Source organism: Staurois parvus, unplaced genomic scaffold (genome assembly GCF_062004578.1).
Source record: "Staurois parvus isolate SC_StPar_1 unplaced genomic scaffold, SC_StPar_1.0 ptg000283l, whole genome shotgun sequence".
Taxonomy (NCBI): domain Eukaryota; kingdom Metazoa; phylum Chordata; class Amphibia; order Anura; family Ranidae; genus Staurois; species Staurois parvus.
In genome coordinates, this window is record NW_028318079.1 from 5,537,844 (window position 1) to 5,555,229 (window position 17,386).

Sequence of the window (17,386 nt, forward strand, 5' to 3'; positions counted from 1 at the left end):
GTTAAAGTAGCATGGTGCTGAATAGAAAAAAAAAACCTGGTCATGAAGGGGCAAAAGCTTCTGCGGGGCAAGTGGTTCCATTCTCACAGGTACATATAAATAAATGACTGTTCCAAAGTTCAAATACGATTTTTTTTATTTTTCTTACTGTTATAAGAAAAAACATTGTTCTTTAAAATTTTGTTACATAACAACTCGCTTTTGAAAACATTTAGGCCTCGTTCACACCATGAGGTTTTGTGCACCTTTTTCTGCAATAGAATGAAAACATCTTCTGCGCTATGTTCATACCACAAAACTAAATTAAAGTGGTTGTAAACCCTTCCATATATACCTAGTGAAGTGACTGGCCTTAGATGATACAGAGATGAAACATCCTCCTACACAAGTTATACCTGTTAATCTGCAGCCTTCACTACAGCCATTTAAAGTGCTGTATTTATAAAGCTTGTCCGAGAGTTCAGAAAACAGAGGGTGGAGAGCTGAAATGAAACTCTGCAGAAATTCAGTGAGGAGAGCTCTAAGAACTGTTTGGTGGGATGAGACACCGCCTTCACAGGAACAGAGCTGAGGCTGTTAATCTGCTAGAGGGCCCTCCAGTCACCTTTTTTCTCTTGGTGTCAGGAAAAAAAAAACTTGTCAGAAGTGATTCATGCCGATATGGAGAAATGAAGCAGCAGAAATGAAATTATACTCATTGCTTTTAATGGAGACAAGTACACACTGTAGAGGGATATACTTTGTTCATATTTCATGTCTGAAGTTTACAACCATTTTAATAGTAGTTTCCCTCCATGCCATTTTACACCTTACTCACAATAGGTCCGCTAAATTAACTCTGCCTGCAAGTAAAGGACCTTTTACAGGATGAGTAGGAACTAGTGAAAGAAGGATCACTTTGTATATATTATAGAGATGTACAAGCTGGCCAACTGCATCAAAATGATCTGTCTCTGGTCCTTGCATAACAAATCACCAAAATAGAAAATATAGGCATAGCTCATTGCATATATCACAATTGATGGAATAAACTCATTGCATATATTATAGAGATGTACAAACTAGACAACCGCATCAATGAGTTTATTCCACGCAAGTACAGATCACTTTGAGGCAGTTAGTCAGCTTTAATATCAATTATGATACCTGAAATGAGTTTAGCCCACATTGGTAATATACAACCACTCAGGTACTGTATGTTTGTTGTATGATCAGAGATAGATTACTTTGAGGCAGTTGAACATCAATTGCAATATATGAAATTCCTTTAGCCTGTATTGGTTCTGTACAACCACTGAGGTATGCCTATATTTTCTGTTTTGGTGATTTGGTATGCAAGGACCAGAGACAGATGATTTTGATGCAGTTGGCCAACTTGAACATCTATTACAATAAATTTTAAAACAGCACACTAAGGTTTCTGAGCTCTGTGACATCAGCTAACTTTAGTCTACTGAAAACAAGTCATAGGCAAGCAGAAAAACAAAACAAAACAAAAAACCCAAACATTCTAACTCAACAGGAGATTCTTAAGGCTTTGCAGTTTTGGTGGGAGTTTGTCCCCCCCAGGCCCAGCATCACTCTTTGAATGAAGTTAAAAGTGTTTTCCATGGCTTTAGGGTATTCCAGGTGTAAAGCATATAAAAGTCCAAAGAAGAGGCAAAGTGCTTGAGCTAGGTTCTGGAGATCCTCCATTACAATACCTCCCTTGGCTATGATGGCAATAGACACTGGGTCAAGGTGGAGATGATTTGGAGAAGCAGGCATACTTTCATCAATGACAGTCTTCAGTCCAACAGGTAAACGTGCCCAGACCTCATCGCTGTCAGAAGGCTATACAAAAACAAACATGATCATTTCTCACTGTGTTGTATATGGTTAGTTTTAGCTTCAAGGTAAGGGTCAAAGTCAATCTATTTTTGGAAGGTTTTCTTCCTTTAAAGCATTTATTTAAAGTGGTTCTAAAGGCAGGTTTTTCTTTTAATGCATTCTATGCATTAGGATAAAGCACCTTCTGTGTGCAGCAGGTCCTCATTAACTGAGACAGCAGCGAGGCATCATTACCTCCCACTGCATTCAAAGTCAGTGAGCCAATGAGGAGAGAGAGGAGGTGGGGCCAAACCGCAGCTCTGTGTCTAAATAGACACACACAGCCTTGGCACAATTGCCCCATACAGCTGCTTGCTGTAGGGGCACTCAGCAGGAGGGAGGGGCCAGGAGTGCTAGCAGGGGACCCGAGAATAGGAGGGTCTGGGCTGCTCTGTGCAAAACCAACTGAACAAAAGGTGGTAAGTATAACACATTTGTTATATTTAAACAGAAAAACACACAAGCATTTTAATATCACTTTCAATTAGATAGATATATACACACGCAAAAAAGGGTATAATCCATCTGGATACACAAAGTAGTTGTAATGATACAGTTCTACTAACATGTCTAAGTTGAAAAATTGTGTTCAAGCATTAACATTTGTTTTACCCTCCCTAACTAAGGGATTACATTTTATAAACTGCCATGCCCACCACTGTACTAGTGATATAATAAGTATTAATCTGTATTTCTAAGGAATATAAAGCGAATCCCCCCACAACTGCCAAGGTGCAACTATGATAACTTACCAAGCAGGTGATGTAGAATGTACTGGGGTCATCACCAAGTAGAACAGGGAGGCCTCGGAGCACAAGGGTGTGCATTGCTGTCACATCAGGTTTCTAGAAGTAAATTATCGAAAGTTCAGTTTAATATTGCATAAAATGCAAACCTACATGTTTATGAAACAAATATCATACTATTTGACAGTTCAGGAAAGTTACTGATTTAAGTTATTTAAGTTACACCCATAGCTTCGATGTTTTAACATCATTGGATCACAACGTCTCAAGACCACTTTAAAATATTGAAATCAATACATAGGCCAAAAGGGATTGTAGTAGAGGTTACAGGTTGTACATTTATGGTATCTTACATATTTCTGTATATGACAACAAAGTGAATCATGAGGTTTTGTAAGTTGAGAACAAACAAAAAGAGGGTTGCAGTAGACTCACCTCTGAATTAATTTGCTGCACAAACATGGACAATGTCTCTCCAACACTTCCTTTCTTGGAGTTGAAGATTGTGACAAAGCATGGTGCGTATCGATCCAGGGCATCAAAAAAGTTATTCTGCAGATTTGTGGTGGCTATTCTATTGAACTCTGAAAACACCTACAACACAAAAACAAAAAAAAAAAATCTCTTTTGCCCTAATATTTGAATAAGTCTCTCCCAAATTCTCCAGTACCCCAGCAGGCAGATCCTTGTCCTTCCTCTCTCTGTGGTTCCCCCAGCTCTTCCCTCACCTTTGCCTGTGAAGTTCAGTGGTTTGTAAGGTAGACTTTTCTGCCTTATCAACTGCTATCTCTGCATTCAGAGATCATTGGTTTGTAAGCCAACACAAAACTGCTTAACTCCTAAATTTACTTACCAACTACTGAACTCTGCCTTACAAACTACTGAATTCTGCATGTATAGTTCAGTAGTTTTGTGAACCATTGCTCAGACGTTTGAAAGGCAGAGTTCTAGTTAGACCTATTGCAGGAAAATCCATTAAAATATTACTAGCTATTGGCATCTTACCTCCAGTGTACTGAAGCCCACTTTGACAAAGAGTCTGTTCAAGGAAGAGATCTCAGGCAGTTGCTGTGAGCAATTCTTCTGAAAAGGACAAAATTCCTTACTTAAAAATAAGTTCCCCTTACAGCCTAGTGGTTAGTAGATTACAGACAGAGACAGTCTTTGATACCGTATGTGCATTATTTATAAGCATAGGAAACTACAGCAAACATTGAAAAAAAAAAATTACAATAAAATGTTAAATGAAATGTTCAATTTTAAGTTAAGTGGTTAGGATAAGTTTAATGGTTTAAGGCGGCATCCAGAGTTCAGTGGTTTGTAATGCAGAGTTTATATGTACCGCCTCCATCCTTAACACAGTCTTTTGTGCCCTGGGTAGTACCCCCCTTCTTGGTGGTCAGTATCTGCATCCACTCCCCCATGTGGTCAGTGTTTGTGTACCCCAGAAAATACTCACAATGGCAGAGACTGTCCAGTCGGTAATTATGGATCAAGGATTACCATCACGTAAGGTACAATCTTCCTCTGTGGAATTGATCGCTGTTGACTGAAAGAGTAGAGTACAGGAAAAATGGTCATAAATAACTGTAATAATAGCTGTGTCTGTGCCCCTTGTCCTTTGTGGTCAAGTGTCTTTTCATCGAGCGCTCCCCCCCACAATAGGTTTGAAGATTGCCACCATACAAGCATTCATTGAACAGAGTGATTGTGGAGAGACAGCGCAACGTGCTCCTGGTGGTCAGACGCCAAGCCCCCAGCCATCAGTGGCTGCTCCCCATTCAAACAGTGCTTGTTGGCTGTGTCCTTTTCCCAGCTTGCCAGTCCATGGCCGCATGCACCCCTCCCCTTGCTGGTTGGTGGCCACACCCCCATCCTCCTTGCTGGTAGTCAGTATCTGTGCCCCCCAGGTCCCAGATGATCAGTGTCCACCCTCCATCTACAGTGTTGCCAACCTACCAAAATAAATTTACTGATAAGACACCCACAATTTACTGACACAGCCAGGTTTTTACTGCCATTTTGACAATTACAGTTGTAAGTGCAAATTTCAGTATTTAAGTTACAATTAAGTACAATATATAATTAGCAATGTGAGTTAAAGAAAATCTGAAGGCAAAAAACATTTGATAAAGTAAGGGCAGTTATTATAACCCATTAGTTTTCTGTCATCCCTGTCCAACTCAAGAGATTTCCTATTAACCACTTTAGCCCCAGAAGGATTTTCCCCCTTCCTAACCAGGCCACTGCGTTACTTTAACTGACAATTGAACGGTTGTGCAACATGGTACCCAAACAGAATAGATATCCTTTTTTTCCCCACAAATAGAGCTTTCTCTTGGTGGTATTTGATCACCTGTGCGGATTTTACTTTTTGCGCTATAAACAAAAACAGAGCAACAATTTTGAAAAAAAAAATATATTTTTTACTTTCTGCTATAATACATAGCCAATAAAAAAAAATGTAAAAAAAGTCAATTTTCTTCATCAGTTTTGGCCGATATGTATTCTGCTACATTTTTAGTAAACAAAATTCCAATAGGCGTATATCGATCGGTTTGCACAAGCGTTATAGCGTCTACAGACTGTGTGAAAGATTTATGGTTTTTATTTTTATTTGATTTTTACTAGTAATGGTGGCGATCAGCAATTTTTAGCAGTACTGCGACATTGGGGTGGGCACATCGCACACTTGTGACATCATTTTGGGAACCAGTGACACCAATACAGAGATCAGTGCTATAAAAAAAGCACTTTTTCTGTATTGGTGTCACTGGGAGGGAAGGCGTTAACAATAATGAGCTAGGGAGGGGTTAAGTGTGTTCCCTGGGCGTGTTCCAACTGTGAGGGGAGCTGGGCTGTCCAATGGAGCAGAGTGATCTGTCTCCTGATAACAGGAAGCGGGGATCATTTTGCTCCTTACCGAGAGAATGGCAAGCTGCCTTGTTTACATAGGCACCTCGCTGTTCTCCACTCAGAGTGAAGATTGTTGGGTAGCTGGTGGCAATCGAGCCTGCTGGACACCTGCGCTGTCTCCTGCTGTGTGAGGAGACAGTGACAGCGGTGCTGGGGGAGTGCCCACTTGTGACCTTCACATACAGCTATGGGATTTAGCCTGCACGTGCCACCCTGTTGCTGTATATGTGCGTGGGGTGGTCCGAAACAGGTTAATTTCTGTTTCATAGCCAACACTGAAAGTGAAGGGAAATCCATGGTAGCCACCAGGATCACCAGAAATGATGTCTCCAGTTCTAACATTTTGCCTTTATTCCTGTTTTAGATTCTTTTGCTCTTGGTGATAGCAGTAAAAGGAGAGGAAAAAAATCTACCAAACTGGGGCATGAGAGAGGGAAAACACACACACACACATTGCCCCCCGCCCCAGACTGCAGAGGGACACAGATATGGAAACACACATTGAACAGAACTTAGCTTTTCCCATACACTTCCTCTCTCCAGCTGACAGTGCAACACACACTCACCTCCAGAGATGATACTAAATCCCAAGAGGGATGGCAGTCACAGAACTCAGCTTTTCCCCCACTCTTCCTCTCTCCAACTCACACAGCCCCCTCCTTCCTGATCACACACAGCCCTCAGCCCCCACCTTCCTGATCCCACACAGACCTCAGCCCCCACCTTCCTGATCCCACACAGACCTCAGCCCCCACCTTCCTGATCCCACACAGACCTCAGCCCCCACCTTCCTGATCCCACACAGACCTCAGCCCCCACCTTCCTGATCCCACACAGCCCTCAGCCCCCACCTTCCTGATCCCACACAGCCCTCAGCCCCCACCTTCCTGATCACACACAGCCCTCAGCCCCCACCTTCCTGATCACACACAGCCCTCAGCCCCCACCTTCCTGATCACACACAGACCTCAGCCCCCACCTTCCTGATCCAACACAGACCTCAGCCCCCACCTTCCTGATCACACACAGACCTCCAGGAAGCAGACACTGAACACCAAGGAGGAGTGGCATATTACAGCACATGGACTTTCCCCCACGCTTCCTCTCTGCAGCTCACACTGCTCAGGCACCTCATCTACACCTCAGATCTGTCCATCCTTCAAGTCCAATTCCCCATATTTCCCACTGTACTCACCCCGTGCCTCTCACACCCTCTTCAGCAGCTCTTCTTTCTCCTGGACGTCCTTCCAGTGTGATGTCCACGTGCCTTCTGCTTGCATACTATTGTAGCTTAGCTGGGACCTCTGCTTCTCATTGGTGCAGACAACTGTCTGTCACTAATAAGCCCATGTCCTATTGGAAGTAGGGAGGAGGAAATTGTAGGTGGCTGGAGATAGGACAAATAATGATTGAGGCACTGAGGCTGTGTATGGATATACACTTGTATTCCTGTGTGCATGTAAATGATTATGTACAGAGTATAGACAGAGACTAAGTGTACTTTGTATTTTTTTTCCTGCACACTTTACTCAGTGCTGCTTTATTAGTGTTTAGTCAGTAGTGTGCATTGTGTCATAGACATCAATACATCTGATTAGAGATCAGTATAACACAAGGTGTTTATCACTCCCATGTGCAAGAGGCCTAACCCTTTATCCTCCTTAAATGACCAAAAAGCAGCAGAAAGGCAGCACTGTGAAAAAAAAGAGCCAGCAGGAGAAAATGCACTGTAACTGGCTGCCTGTTAGGGCATTTTTAATACATTTGCAGCAGTACTGAAACACTGGACTAAAGTCATTGTAAACACAATTTAAAAAAATAACAAAGGTTTATACATTTCTGCTCTGTGCAATTCCCCCAGTTGTCCTTTTTTGGCGCTCATGGCTCCTCATGTTCTAAGTGTGCTTCCTATGGTGGTACACCTGCAGGCTCAATCCTGAGCCGCTGTCTATGTCAATTGACAGACTCTGGTTCCGCCTAATCCCTCAATCTCTCTTCACTGGCTTTGATTGATGACAGCAGGAGCAGCTGCCTCAGCAAAGCCTGTTAGACCTGGAAGTCAGAAGAGAAAGCCGCTATACAGACAGACATAGCGCTGGATCAAGTGTAATAAGGGGAGTGAGGGGGCAATAATATTACCTAAACATTTATCACCTTAATGCAGGAAAAATTGTTTAGACTTTAGAATCACTTAAATCCCAACTCCAGGAAAAAAAAAAAACCTTGCAGTGGGACTACAAGTGTTAATTATCCATTTTTGTCTAGTGGTGAGAGAAAGGAGATATACTTACCTGATCTTTCAATTCTCCCTGTACAAAACTGATCCCTGCAGCTCGTGCACCCCCACCCCCCATGATCTAGCGTTCTTGAGTAGTGAACTGGTCCTGATGTCATCAAGCCCATAGACCTGCAGGACATGAGGATGTCAGGAATAGTCCACTGTTGAATCGTGGGGGAGTGCCATTTGCAGTATCGGATGATCCACTGAGTTTAAGTTTTTCTCCCCTGCAAAAACAAGCAGTTAACCCTTTCAGTGCAAGCAAAGCTCCTCTGCATAGGAATTTATTTATTTTTGCCCAGAGTTGGGCTTTAAGGACAGTTAATGCATTGCTGCCTTGTACTGGTGTAGTATTGCCACTGCTTCCTTTGTTTCAACTTGATTATTTTAAGTTGGTTTCACTCCAAAAAATAAGTAAAATGGTTTCATTACCTTGCAATTAACTCTAACTTAATAAACACTAGTAAGAAGGCATATTTTTGATATATGAGTAAAATTAACAAATATATCTAAGTTGGGAAAGCTATTGGATTTTACAGTGTATGAGATCTTCCTGAAGGAAATGGTGATGTTGCCTTCCCAGGTGGCATCTGTGTGGTCAACTTTATGTCACCACTGCCTTCAGGGTAACAAGAAGTGGAAATTAAAAAAAAGGTAAGAAAAAGCAAAAAAAAAAAATGCTTTTAGAGTAACCAGTGTTAGACGATTTCACATCAGCTTGCAGAGATGCATGCTGATGTGAATTTTAGGGAAAAGGTCCACTTTAATTCTGTCCCTGGTGGGAAGATTGACCCTCCCTATTGGTCCTGATGACCATTGTCTCAAGTACAGTACGTTATGGGAGATCTAAAATTTGTGAGTTGTCACAGGGACAGGAGTTGAGGTGAAATGAGTAAATCTATTTTGGTGACAACTGTCTAGGACAGTGGTAGCGAACCTATGGCACACAGAGCCCTCTCTGTTGGCATGCGAGCCAACTCGCCCCAGCAGCTGAGCATTGGATAACAGCGCACATAGGGGCCATGCGCATGCTCGGAAAGGAGTAGCGACGCCAGGCAATGATGTTGCAAGCCACGACTCATTAGCCGTGACTCATCCGAGCTTTCGCATGGTCGGTCAGTGCACTGCCAAGGATATATATATATATATATATATTGGACCAGCTGTGAGTTTTAATACATTCTTTTTTTTTAACACAAGATTTTAGCTTGTGATGGTGGTCAGTGGAACTTTGCCCCCTTGTGATGGTGGTCAGTGGAACTTTGCCCCCCTTTTGCCGGTGGTCAGTGAAACTTTGCCGCGTAGTGCTGGTGGTCAGTAGAACTATGCCCCCTTGTGCTGGTGGTCAGCGGAACTTTGCCCTTCTTGTGCTGGTGGTCAGTGGAACTTTGCCCCCTTGTGCTGGTGATCAGGAGAACTTTGCCCCCTTGTGCTGGTGGTCAGCAGAACTTTGCCCTTCTTGTGCTGGTGGTCAGTGGAACTTTGCCCCCTTGTGCTGGTGGTCAGGAGAACTTTGCCCCTTTTTGCTGGTGGTCAGTGAAACTTTGCCTCCTTGTGCAGGTGGTCAGGAGAACTTTGCCCCCTTGTGCTGGTGGTCATTGGAACTTTGCCCCCTTGTGCTGGTGGTCAGTGGAACTTTGCTACTGATGCTGGTGGTCAGTGGAACTTTGCCCCCTTGTGCTGGTGATCAGTGGAATTTTGCCCCCTTGTGTTGGTGGTCAGTGGAACTTTGCTACTTATGCTGGTGGTCAGTGGAACTTTGCCCCCTTGTGTTGGTGGTCAGTGGAACTTTGCCCCCTTGTGCTGGTGGTCAGTGGAACTTTGCCCCCTTGTGCTGGTGGTCAGTGGAACTTTGCCCCCTTGTGCTGGTGTTCAATGGAACTTTGCCCCCTTGTGCTGGTGGTCAGTGGAAGCTCTGTTATTGTGTTTTTCTTTTAAGACAAAAGATGTTAATGTATGGGTTGTTTTTTCTAAACTAAAACCTCAGTATTCAGGTTTAATTGCAGTATTGGCATTTTGCGATAAATAAGTGGGTTTTGGGTTACAGTTTGGGTACTCGATCTCTAAAAGGTTCACCATCACTGGTCTAGGAGGATATTACTCATTTAAATCCTAGAAAGATACAAATATAGCAAGGAAAATTGGCATGGGTCCCAACCGTTTCCTACTATATCCAACACAAAAAAAAATCCCAGCTCTATGAGTAAACCCTCTTTCCTGTTTTGGATACACTATTGGGATGAGGTGCATTGATTCCTCCTTTGATCAGAATTCTAGTTATACTGTAACTTTACATTCACTCTAATCATTGTGATATTGTTGCTTGCCAATGATTATGACATGCCCTTGTGAAACAAAGGAAAACTGAAAACAATAGACTGAGGTCAGGGCGTATGGAGCAATGAAACACAAATTATAGTTCAAAGAGCATTTCAAGGCAACATAATAGGAACATGTGGTCCAATTTTCATTGACAAACGACTCTCCCAAGATTTATGATCTTTTTAGTTTTACTATGATGTCATTGAATGAAAATATATTTTCCTTGTAACTTAATCCAGTGTACAAAGTTATTACTTCATGATTGTTATGCTGTATTATGTTAGCAATACAGTATTTATTACAGATGTTCTTGAATAGGCTCATTGTTCGTTATCAAAGCAACTCCCGTCACTTTGTATTCATATATTTTTTAAAAATATATTTTTTAAAAATATATTCTTCAGATTTTTTTAACATATAAAAAAGTAATTTTAACATATATTTTTACATATATTTGTAAATGCATTCCAAACATGTAGATATGTATTTTTAAAGACATACAGTATATTTGAAATGTATTTTTAAAAATATTTGAATATATTTTGTAATAAAAACAGATTTCAACATGCCTTATTTATATATATATATATATATATATATATACATATATATATGTATATATATATATATATATATATATATATACATATATATATAGAGGTATATATATATTTATTGAAATATATTTTGAAATATATTGAATATGGCCACAATTGTAGTATTTCAAATATATGTCAATATATTTGGGAGGAATATTTTTAAAATATATTTCAACTACATTTTTCCATATGGGGAGGCACAGACATAATGGGACTTGTAGTACTTCAACAGCTGGAGGGCCATAGTTTGGAGACCCCTGCTATAGAGTGTCATTTTAGTGACAGGTCTGAGTCTGCTAGGGCTGCTGACATCATTGCCGCCATAGATACAGTGGAGTGGAGCAGGAAGGGTGTTACACAGGATCACCAGATGAAAATAATAAATAATATGAAAAAAAAAATAAAACAATGTGGCCACCATGTCTAAGGATTGGTACTAACGTGTAAAACATTTTTGTAATGTGGGTTTAGATATGCTTTAAATCCAGCACTTCAATTCTTAAATAGACCCAAATACCCTGGTAAAGGAATATCATTATCATAGGGGCTAAACACACCTTTAGAACAACATTATTAACCCACTGGGAAACCCTTTTTTCCCAAAAGCTCTCAGACCAATCTTGGCAGAAAGCCTTTACCATCACCTATAAAGCCTCCCGGTGTGCTACTCACTGAGAATCGTACATTAAGCTACACCACCAATGGTACCTAACCCCATTTAAATTATCCAAAATAAACCTGACAACCTCCTCACAATGCTGGAGACTATGCGGAGAAACAGGATCCCTATTCCACATCATATGGTCATGTAAATCTATAAGATCATTTTGCAGTAGTATATTCAATCTAATCTCAGAAATCTCAGGGTCTCTGATTCCCCCTAGCCCAGAACTAGCGATCTTCCATATAGGTATTGACAGATTCTCCCCAGAACTCCACAATATCGTAATACACCTCTTATACGCAGTCAAAAACAATATAACTAACTAGCCTATGGAAAACCACAGATTCCCCATCTCTAATGAGAGTGATCACCAATCTTAATTTACAGTGTGCCATGGAGAGATTTTCTGTCTCCCACCTATTATATCCCAAATTCTATCAATCCTGGAACCTATGGGCACTGCACCCAAAATGCACAGTTGAAGTTTGACGGCTCTTATCTTTTTGGAATGCACTATTAAATTTGGAAATTAAACTTTCTCATCTGACTGGTACTTTATAATGTTATGAATCTACAAGTTGTAATAGTTACCCCTCCCCCCTTTCCTCCCCCCCATTCCCTTCCCTCACCCCCCTCCCCGTCCTTATCCATTCCCCCCCACCCCCCTCCTCCCCCTCCTCACGATTTAGAAGCAAATATATATAGCTTGCTTCAACTTGAATACCTATGTACTACTGTGAACCTATGGATGTCCTGGTTCTTTTTTCTCTGTTTCCCCTGTTAATTCAAAAATTAATAAAGATGAGTTAAATAGTGATATGCTTTAAAGTGATTGTAAATACTAATTTTTATTTTTTTTTATTAAAATAATAAAATATCCTTCAGACCTGCTCTGTGCAATTGTTTTGCACAGAGCAGCCCCGACCCTCCTCTTCTCCGGTTTCAGGTTATCTGCTGGCACTTTCGGTGCCTCCCCCCCCCCCCATCCCCACTGGGTGCCCCTATAGCAAGCCCAATTCTATGTGTCAGTGGCTTACTACTCAGCAGAGGAGGTGGGGGATAGAGGCCCCAAAAGTGCTGGCAAGGAACCTGAAACCTGAGAAGAGGAGGATCAGGGCTGGTCTGTCCAAAACTATTGCACTGAACAGGTAAGTATGATATGTTTGTTATTTTAATTTAAAAAAAAAAAAAAAATTGCATTTGCAATCACTTTAAAGCATCTAAACCCACATTACAAAAATGTCATACATTCGCAGTACCTTCCCTTAGATGAAGGAAATAATAAACATGCCATACTTTCCTGCTCTGTGCAATGGTTTTGCACAGAACAGCCTCGATCCTCTTCTTCTCAGGTTTCCGGTGCCCACCCGGCACTTTTGGCACCCCCCGACGAGTGCCCCCATAGCAAGCCACTTATTATGGGGTCACTCGTGGGGGGCTCGTTATTGACAACAGTGGGGGCCGATGACTCCTATTGGTGTCTCTGGGCCAATGAGGAGAGAGCTGCTGGAGATCAGGCACAGGGGGCGGCAGCGAGGCAAAGAAAGCATTTGACTAGGGAGGCAATTTTTAGGGGGGGTGGCACCACCCCTGGAAGAAGGGACCTGGTGAGCAGGGGTGGACTGACCCATGAGAGGCTTTTGGCAGGATGTGGTAAGCGGGTCCATTCCTGAGAGGAGAGGGAGAGACTGGCAGAGACTGAGAGAGCCCAGGGAGGAGGACACTTCCAGAACCAGTGGAAGAACTAATGGCAAGGGTAGGCATAATTTCAACAGATGGAGCGTGCTGGCGGTGGGGCCCTGGGGGCTGTTTGGCAGAGTGTGGGAGAGTGGCAGTGGCGAGGCTCAAGGAGGGGGTGGGGGTTTAGGTGTCGGAGAGTGGCGGCAACAGGGACCCCGGGAGAGGAGGGGGCACACAATTTTAGCATTGCTTGGGGCAGCACATCAACTAAATACACCACCGGATGGTAGGGTTGCCACCTCATCCCTTTAAAACCGAACACATATTAATTACACAGGTTCTGTGGCTAGTTTAATGCAAATAAGGCACCAAGGGAGTTGAATCACCAAATTAATCAGCCACAGAACCTGTGGAATTAATATGTGTTCGGTTTTAAAGGGATGAGGTGGCAACCCTACTGGGTGGGGTGTTGGGGTTGGCAATAGAAAGTGTTTTATCTTAAGGAAAAAAAAAACATTTGCAATTTATTTACTTCAGGTACTTATATAGCACCAGCAGTTTACATATATATGGTATATTTTATACATTCATATCCGTCCCTGCCCTCAAGCAGCTTACAAATCCCTAACTCACATTCATACATACTGTATACTAGGGCCAATTTAAAAAGGATCTAATTAACCTACCGGCATATCTTTGGATTGTGGGAGAAAACTAGAGTACATTGGGGAAACCCACGTAGGCACAGGGAGAACATGCAAACTCCAGGCAGGTAGTGCAGTGGTTGGAATTTGAACAGATGCCCCTAGTGTTTCTAGGTGGAAGTGCTAACCACTTAGCCACCATGCTGCCTGTTAGAACCACTATAAGATTACATTATCACTGCAGGATTTTGTTTCATTTCCACAAGTCTAAGTGAAACTTCTCATGCAATGAAATAAGGGCTGCAAATATAAAGATTTATTAAAATGTTTGCTAGATAGAAGTGCACAACATGGAGCCCAACCAGTGACACTTATAACATATGCTTCACAACAATTCTTCCTTGTTCAGGCCCTTTCATTGCCACAATTCCTGCTGCTCTTTGTTAATGATTTGTAGATATAAAAACTTTTAACTGTTAGAGCACAACATATGGCAGTCTTCAGACTTGGTATTATGTTTACTAAGCATATTACGTGACGTGTCATTTACATCTCGAAAACTTTCTTAAACTCCCATCTGGCTGAACACACTGCAAACAACGTAAATGGAGGCAGGCAGATGGTCCTTTTTGGGTAATGACTAGGCTAAAATCAGACACCCATCTTGTAGGTTTTTGTCTTTGCTGGAGTGACACTTCATGTCTGTACAGTCCTGGTGCCATTTCTCAGCCCTGTTCAGCTACTATTAGAATTAAAGTGGTTGTAAACCTCAGATCTGAATTATGAGCAAAGCATATCCCTCTATAGTGATTACTTGTCTCAATTAAGAGGACTAAGGGGTTGATTTACTAAAGCTGGAGAGTGCAAAATCTGGTGCAGCATTGCATAGAAACCAATCAGCTTCCAGGTTTTATTGTCAAAGCTTAATTGAACAAGCTGAAGTTAGAAGCTGATTGGCTACCATGAACAGCTGCACCAGATTTTGCACTCTCCAGTTTTAGTAAATTTACCCCTATGTGTCATTTCTGTCTGCTGCTTCATTCCTCTGCTATTGGCATGAATCACTTATGACAAGTTTTCCTGACACCAAGAGAAAAATGGAGACAGGGGAGGGAGCTTGAGCAGATTGAAAGCCTCAGCTCTGTTCCTGTGAGCTGTGTGAAGAGGGCATGTCCTTTCCCTAAATAAATAGGCACAACTTATGTAGGAAGATTTGTTTAATCTCCGTGTAGCACCTGAGGCCAGTCACTTCGCTGGGTATATGTAAGGGTTTACAACCACTTTAAAGACTGTCTTTATCAGCTCTGTTCCTGTGAGCTGTGTGAAGGGGGGATGTCCCGTCCCTCCAATCAGCTCTCAGAATTCTCCTCACTGACTTCTGCAGAGTGTAAATTCAGCTCTTCACCCCCTTTTTTCTGAATGACCAGACAAGCTTTATACATTCTGGACTTTGAACGAATGTAGACAAGAGAAGACTGCAGATAAATAGGCACAACTTATCTAGGAAGATTTGATTCATCTCTGTGTATCACCTGAGGCCAGTCACTTCATGGGGTATATGTAAGCGTTTGCAGTCACTTTAAAGACTGTTTCCATCCACTTCCTTAGCTATTTGATCCTAGTTTTGGAGTATCAGCTCTGTTCCTGTGATCTGTGTGAAGAGGGCATGTCCCTTCCCTCCAATAAGCTCTCAGAATTCTCCTCACTGAGCTCTGCAGAGTGTGACTTCAGCTCTCCACCCCATTTTTTCTGAATGATCAGACAAGCTTTATAAATTCTGGACTTTGAACGTATGTAGAGAAGAGAGGACTGCATAGGTACAACTTATGTAGGAGGATTTGTTTCATCTCTGTGCATCACCTGAGGACAGTCACTTCTCTAGGTATATGTAAGGGTTTACAATCACTTTAAAGATTGTCTCCATTCACTTCCTTAGCTATTTGATCCTAGTCTTGGAGTATCACCTATGATGCTTCTTTTCTAGGAAATTTCAAATCTGCCATTATATTCCTTGTAAAAACTGCCAGAGGTACAAATGCTGAGAGACAGTTAGTTATGAATAAATGTTATGAATAAAATATGAACTACTAGTAAACATGTCTGAAATGATTTAGCATTGCTTCTTCCCTGCACTGCCTCAGTCGGCACCCTTCTTGATAAATCTGTCCTTTCGTAGGACATCAGCAGATGAGGGGTTATTGCTCTATATTGTATTATCCTGTTAGAAACATATGGCAAATGTGTTCCTGGAGACTCGTAGGGAATAATGTAAAGTGCCAGAAAATTAGCCAAAAAGATGATTAGCTGTAATGCTGCAGATTAATCAAACTGGATAGTTTTCATGCAGCATCCTAATGTGTACCACCCGGCTGCACAAATCAAGGCGCGTAGAAATTCCTACCCCATCTATACATTAACCACTTCCTGTCCAGACACTTTTACCCCCTTCCTGACCAGGGCAATTTTCAGCTTTCAGCTCTATCACACTTTGAATGACAATTGCGCGGTCATGCAATACTGTACCCATATGAATTTTTTAAGCATTTTTTTGAGACAGATAAAGCTTTATTTTAGTGGTATTTATTCACCGCTGGGATTTTTATTTTTTTTACTATGTAAATGAAAAGTCCAAAAATTTTGAAAAAAAGTGTTTTTTTAAATAAAATTTTGCAAATAAATAATATTTCATCATAAATCTTGGCCAAAATTTATTCCGTTATTTTTTTAGTAAAAAAAAAAAATCCAAATTAGGTTATAACCAAAAATTATAATTTTTAAACATTTTTTTTTACATTTTTATTTTTTATTTTTTATTTTTTTTTTTTTTACATACTGTCACCCTAGCAGTACAGTGTCACCATGGTGACACTGTACTACTTGTGGGGGGTGATGAAGATTTTTTTTTTTTTTTACACTGATTGCTTTTACACCCATATAGGGTGTAAAAGCAATCATTTCTCTTTCTCTCTGTCTGCATTCTTGCAGTCATTGAGAAGTACTGAGTGAGCTGTGATTGGTCACAGCTTGTCACATGGTACAAGGCTGTTGTGAATAGCCTTGTACCATGTGACCTCTGTGATCATTCACAGATTTCACACGTAGTAAGCAATGATGTCACAAGTGACATCTTGCTTACTACTTTGCATGTGATCACTGATTCGCCAATCAGTGATTACATGATCGGGACCTCGTACAGATCGGTGTTTCACTGTGTCCGGAGGACACAGCAGGCACCGGATCGCGGTACTGCACGCTCCCAGGGAGCGCACAGCTAGAAAAGGTGGGTGTCGTTTATGAACGGCAACCCGCCCCTGGACTGCCACCGCCCTGCCGTTTATCAACAGCAGGCGGACGGCAAGAGGTTAAAACTGAACTCTCTTAGTCTAGGACAGGGGGTCTCCAAACTTTCTAGACAAAGGGCCAGTTTACTGTCCTTCAGAATTTAGGAGGGGCAGACTGTGACCTTTGAGAGTAGAAAAGGTCTCGGTGTCAGTGGAGCAAAAACAATGCACCATCTTTGGTGTCAGTGGAAGGAATTGTGCCACATCATTGGTGTCAGTGAGAGGAATTGTGCCCCATCAGCGGTGTCATTGTGCCCCATTGTTGGTGTAATTGGAAGAAATTGTGACCCATCGTTGGCATCATTGGGAGGAATTGTGCCCCATAAT

General features: G+C 41.7%; 2 protein-coding genes across 8 annotated transcripts in view; one reads left to right on the forward strand and one right to left on the reverse strand.

Moving 5' to 3' along the window:
• The window catches only part of FAM3D (FAM3 metabolism regulating signaling molecule D), a 133,785-nt gene that overhangs the window by 93,428 nt on the left and 22,971 nt on the right, over nucleotides 1-17,386 (forward strand). The gene's annotated exons all lie outside the window — the stretch shown is intronic.
• Nucleotides 119-6,832, reverse strand: LOC149458565 (uncharacterized). 4 transcript variants are annotated; one of them, XM_089682046.1, is made up of 6 exons: nucleotides 6,727-6,832; nucleotides 4,075-4,164; nucleotides 3,621-3,695; nucleotides 3,051-3,209; nucleotides 2,622-2,714; nucleotides 119-1,833 (listed from the first exon to the last, which is right to left on the reverse strand). In XM_089682046.1, exons 4-6 carry the CDS (start codon nucleotides 3,075-3,077, stop codon nucleotides 1,516-1,518), a joined length of 438 nt encoding a protein of 145 aa, XP_089538172.1. In that variant the 5' UTR covers nucleotides 3,078-3,209; nucleotides 3,621-3,695; nucleotides 4,075-4,164; nucleotides 6,727-6,832; the 3' UTR covers nucleotides 119-1,515. The 4 variants fall into 4 exon arrangements, with proteins under 4 accessions (XP_089538172.1, XP_089538170.1, XP_089538171.1 ...); XM_089682044.1 differs by having other exon boundaries at nucleotides 3,621-3,698; nucleotides 6,727-6,829; XM_089682045.1 differs by lacking the exon at nucleotides 6,727-6,832 and adding an exon at nucleotides 6,098-6,216.